The sequence below is a fragment of the Lepus europaeus genome, chromosome 8, assembly GCF_033115175.1.
Source record: "Lepus europaeus isolate LE1 chromosome 8, mLepTim1.pri, whole genome shotgun sequence".
NCBI lineage: Eukaryota > Metazoa > Chordata > Mammalia > Lagomorpha > Leporidae > Lepus > Lepus europaeus.
In genome coordinates this window covers 2,769,103-2,774,656 of record NC_084834.1, presented here as the reverse complement: position 1 = coordinate 2,774,656, position 5,554 = coordinate 2,769,103, and the positions used below count along the sequence as shown (strand labels likewise).

General features: G+C 42.7%; 1 protein-coding gene across 1 annotated transcript; it reads right to left on the bottom strand.

The window, feature by feature from the left end:
- Window positions 1-260: 260 nt before the first annotated feature.
- Window positions 261-639, bottom strand: LOC133765806 (large ribosomal subunit protein uL24-like). Its single transcript, XM_062199335.1, is given in 2 exon segments — window positions 261-328; window positions 331-639. Coding segments are annotated over 2 exon segments (246 nt in total). The 5' UTR covers window positions 509-639.
- Window positions 640-5,554: the final 4,915 nt, after the last annotated feature.

The window sequence follows — 5,554 nt, the reverse complement described above, 5'->3', positions numbered from 1 at the left end:
TAGAACAAAAAAAAATACTAAAAGGGATAAGTATTAAGTTTTTCATCAATTTTCAGGATAAGGGTTGATCAAGCCATTGTTTCTCATAGTGTCCATTTCACTTCAACAGGTTTTCTCTTTGGTGCTCGGTTAGTTGTCACTGATCAGGGAGAACATATGATATTTCTTCCTTTGCGACTGGCTTATTTCGCTCAGCATGCTGTGTTCCAGATTCTTCCATTTTGTTGTGAATGACTGGATTTCATTGTTTTTTTTTTTTTTTATTGCTGTATGACGTATTTCTTTCTGTACACCTGCACCACCTTGCCAATCTGCTGACCTTTGTAGGTCCTCAGACCACCTGGACCTCGTCGTCCTTGCGGATGGGCATGGAGCGGACATTGTACTTCTGCCGCAGCTCCTTGGACAGCGGGGACGACAGGATCTTCCCGCACATATGCGATGGCGCACTCAGGTGGTGTTTGCGGTTCTTGCTGAGGTCCGAGGTCATGAAGGGGTTGAACTTCATGGTGACGGTCTCCTTGGTGCCGAACACGTTCAGCGATGGCCCAAGTATTTGGACCTCTACAACCCCTGTGGGAGAACTGGATGAACCTCCTCTCTCCTGGTGTCTACCTGATCCATGGCTGTTGCAGTCATCTAGGGACGGAACAAGCTGATGAAAACACTCTCTCTCTCTCTCTCTCTCTCTCTCTCTCTAACTCTGACTTTCATATAAATAAATAAATCTTTTTTTTTTTTTTAAAAAGAAGTGTCATCCTGAGGTTATTTGTCTTCTCAACCTTTGTCACCAAGTTAGGGCTGGGAAAGTCTGACTCCAGGAAGTCTACCTGGTGTCAGAGGGAGCCAGGTTGACTGTGGATCCACAAACTTTGTGTCCATGTGTCCCCAAGGCCACATGTTGATACCAGGATATATTAGAAACACAATGGCACTAAACACCGTCCTTAACCACCTGTGTCAACAAAGGGTCTTTGGCTTTTATAAGTCAATTTCTAAGACTGAACTTTTGTGGGTCCTGGGGATACTCATTCCATGTCTTCTTCAGCAATGCCTCATACTGTCATGGCAAAAATTGACTTCTGCACTTTCCATGAAGGGATTTATTGGAGTGAGTCACAACAAGAATAAATACACTGTTGTGGATCCTAATTATCCTTACTCAGAAAACAGATATTCTGGTACTCATGAAAAGACACAAATACATATTATTTATAGAAAATCACCAGTTTCAGCTTGCCTGGAGTCTCAGATGAGACTTCCAACTTGGACTTTTGAGCTAGGCTGGACTATCAAGACCTTGGTACTCCTGGAGATTGAAGGAACGACCTCTTCATAGTGATATAGACACGAAATGTTAGGTGCTGGGGTGCGAAGGCTACGCTTTGAATATTTGCTTAGTGTCCCACAAAGACTCACATGTCAGAGGCTTGGTTCCCAGAGTGCCACCACTGAACAGTGTTGGAACCTTTAGGGTCTGTTGGAAAGGGAAGGGCCTATGTAATTCAGGGTTTGACAATGGAAGGTAGTTCTTGTGTGACCTTCTGGGTTCTCATGACAGATTTGTTATGGAAACCTGAGTTTGGGCCTTCCCTTTCTGCTTCCTGTTCATCACATGATCCTCCCTCTGTGTGGGCTCCGCCCTCCACCATGGAGCCACCAGCAAATAACTATATCATGCTATTCTGCACTTTCTACCTCTCAAACAATGAACTAAATAAGCCTCTCTTTCCTTTTCCTACATTGAGTTAGGTGCCTCAGGCATTCCATTACAACGGTGAAAAGCTGCCCAATACATTTAGTAAATAACATATCACTCTCCCAATTAAAGCAGACATAATCTATTAACACTAAATACAGATGTGACAGTTATCTCTACTTGGTGTTAAGGTCATAAAATGGGAATTTCACCTAAGAATGAGTAAATCAGATAGATATAAATAAAATCTATAAAAGAACTTTTAAAAAATAACTTTGTTTTATGATGCATTTTACTTAAAAGTTTTCCCAATTCTTTTTTGTCAGTACTTCTTCAGATTTTTTCTGTTAAATTAAATATTCATCACCTGAATCATTTACAAATAAGATAATACATTATATTGGTTCCTAAGGTAGGTTCAAGGATGTTTCCTTTTGGCTTATTCATTTTATAGAAAAACTATATATTTATATGTATTTGTAAAATATATATTTGGGTGTGTTAGTAAATATGTTCTATTAAAAAGTTGAAAAGTATATCTTTAAATGTTATGTAATTATGTCAGTTTACAGAATCCTGGTTCATAATTAGTAAAAGTTAAAATTACATTAATATATAATTAAAAGCTGGCGCCGCGGCTCACTAGGCTAATCCTCTGCCTTGCGGCACCGGCACACCGGGTTCTAGTGCCGGTCGGGGCACCGATCCTGTCCCGGTTGCCCCTCTTCCAGGCCAGCTCTCTGCTGTGGCCCAGGAGTGCAGTGGAGGATGGCCCAAGTGCTTGGGCCCTGCACTCCATGGGAGACCAGGAGAAGCACCTGGCTCCCGCCATCGGATCAGCGCAGTGCGCCGGCCGCAGCGCGCCTACCGCGGTGGCCATTGGAGGGTGAACCAACGGCAAAAGGAAGACCTTTCTCTCTGTCTCTCTCTCACTGTCCACTCTGCCTGTCAAAAAAAAAAAAAAAAAAAAAAACTGCTAGAGATAAAAAAGATAATTCTGCATGTAAAAGTGTACAGAAAAATCGTGATGTGTTTTTGGAAAGTTAGAAGAGAAGTGTGAAGCTACGTTTTTGATGAAGAGAAAGTAACTTTATATCACTTAAATGTTACTTGAAGATTATTTTATTAACAAAATATATAAATAAATGAAAATTGCTAAGGGTAAGTGTCTGGCCTAGGGGTTGAGAAAGGTTATGACATCTGTATCCCATGTAAGAGCCCCTGGTTTGGAGTCCAGGCTCTAGTCCCAGTTCCAGCTTCCTGCTCTTGGGCCACCTGGCAAGCAGCAGGCGATGGCCCAAATAATGGAGTCCCTGCCACCCATGTGGGAGACCTGGATTGAGTTCCCTTCTTGAAACTCGGCCTGGCCCAGCCTACCCATTGCAAACGTTAGGCAAGTGAAAAAACAGTTGGGACCGTGTGCACGCTCTCTCTCCCTTTTTGTTTCTGCCTCTCTCTCTGCTGTCCAAATAAATAAATGGAATGTTTAAAATATGAATTTAAATTTTTAAAGATTGATCTGTTTATTTTGAAAGGTAGAGTTAGAGAGAGAGAGATCTTCTTTCTCTTCGTTCACTCCCCAGTTGGCAGCAATAGACAAGACTGGGCCAGGCTGTAGCCATGAGCCAGAGCTTCATCCAGTTCTCCATTGGGGGGTCCAGAACCAAACTCATGGGAGATCCTCTGTAGCCATCCTGGGTTCACCAGCATGGAGGTGGTTTGAGCAGCTGGAACTCTAACCTGTACCATGTGGGATGCTGGTGCTGTAGGGAGCGTTTTAAATGTTGTGCCCCAGCCCCGGCCCCTAAGAACCTGATTTTTTTTAAGTGAATGCCTTAAAAGGTTCTAAAAATAGATCTTTGTAAAACTTAAGAGTGGAGGGGCTGGCGCTGTGGTGCAGTGGGTTAACACCCTGGGCTGAGGTGCCGGCATCCCATTTGGGCGCTGGTTTGAGACCTGGCTGCTCCGCTTCTGATCCAGCTCTCTGCTATAGCCTGAGAAGGCAGTGGAAGATGGTCCAAGTCCTTGGGCCCTGCACCCACGTGGGAGACCCAGAGGAGGCTCGTGGCTCTTGGCTTCGGATCGGCGCAGCTCCGGCCGTTGTGGCCATTTGGGGAGTGAATCATCGTATGAAAGACCTCTCTCTCTCTTTCTCTCTCTTTCTGATTCTCCTCTCACTGTGTAACTCTAACTTTCAAATAAGTAAATAAATCTGTAAAAAAAATAAGAATGGAAATGTGAGAGGGATGAGAAAGAAGGGTTGTAGCATGTGCAGGAGGGAAGGCAGGAGGGAAGTATCACTGTGTTCCTAAATCTGTATATATGAAATACATGAAACCTGTACAATAAACAAAAATTTTAAAAAGATCCTAAAATGTTTACAGAAATCTTACCTTCTGTGTTTAACACTGTCAAGAGCAGATGAATTTATAAGATTGTTTAACAGGACACTGATATGAAAGTAAAATTTGGTTTTCCCTTTTATACAAGATTTTCAAATAGTACTGATAAAAGATTTTATTCACATTTTTGGTAAACTAAAAATAAGAGGGAGGAAGAGAAAAAATGTATTCCCTTTGCCTCATTTTGTCTTTATTTATGTAAATTTTTTAAAGTTATGTCTAGGGATGAATAAGTCTTTTTTTTTTAAAGGATTTATTTATTTGAGAGGTAGAGTTACAGAGAGAGGGAGAGACAGAGAGAAAGGTCTTCCATCCACTGGTTTACTCTCCAGATAGCTGTAATGGCCAGAGCCAAAGCCAGGAGCCAGGAGCTTCTTCCAGGTCTCCCACTCGGGTGCAGGGGCCCAAGCACTTGGGCCATCCTCCACTGCTTTCCAAGGCCATCATCTGGGAGCTAGATCAGAAGAGGGGCAGCCAGGACGTGAACAGGTACCCATATGGGATTCCAGCGCTGCAGGCGGAGGCTTAGCCCACTACAGCACAGCACAGCCCAGTGAATGTTTTCAGTATGTGTTGTGAAGTTGTATGGAATCGCTAGCAATCTGCTATGTTATATGATAATAGTCATAATTCTGGTTAGGTTTGCTATCTGCCATAGAAACAACCATGTTTATTTGTCAATGGCTCACTATAATAAACTCTTATCAGAACTTTAATCGTGGTCATCTTAAGTCTTTTCGGATCACCCTTGAAATGTTTATTCTGATACTTCCTCCCCGCCCCCCATCAACAGTCAGACAGCAAGACAGAAAAAAGGAGAAAAAAGACAGAAAGCAGTGGTTTGTTCAAGTAGCAGGCAGAGCTGGAGCTGGGCTGAAGCCAGGAGCTGGGAACTCAGGCCAGATGGCCCGTATGAGTGGCAGGAATGTAATTAATTGAGCCTTCACTGATGCCTCTCAGAGACGTGGAGTTCAGAAGTCGCAACTGCGTATTGAACCCAGGTACTCTGGGCATTGCACCCTGCATGTCTTAACAGACATATAAACCGCCAGGGAAAATGTCTGGCCATGACCTTTTTCTGAAACTTCTTTGTGAGTAACCAAAACCCTAAAGTGTTGTATGTTTAAAGAAGTTCTTGGGAGGATACTGAGAATTCTGATAAGTTTAAATACAGGCTTCCGCTAGCTTTCAGACCACATCTTTGAACTAAGAATTTCAAAAATTAATCAATTGTGAGCTGAAATTGATCACTTGGACTAGTGAGATGGCATTGGTACATGCCACCTTGATGGGATTGTATTGGAATCCCCTGGCACATTTCTAACTCCATCATTTGGGGCAAGTCTGATTGAGCATGTCCCAAATTGTACATCTCCTCCCTCTCTTTTTCCACTCTTAAATTTAATAGGGATCACTTTTCAGTTAAAATTTAAACACCTAAGAATAATTGTGT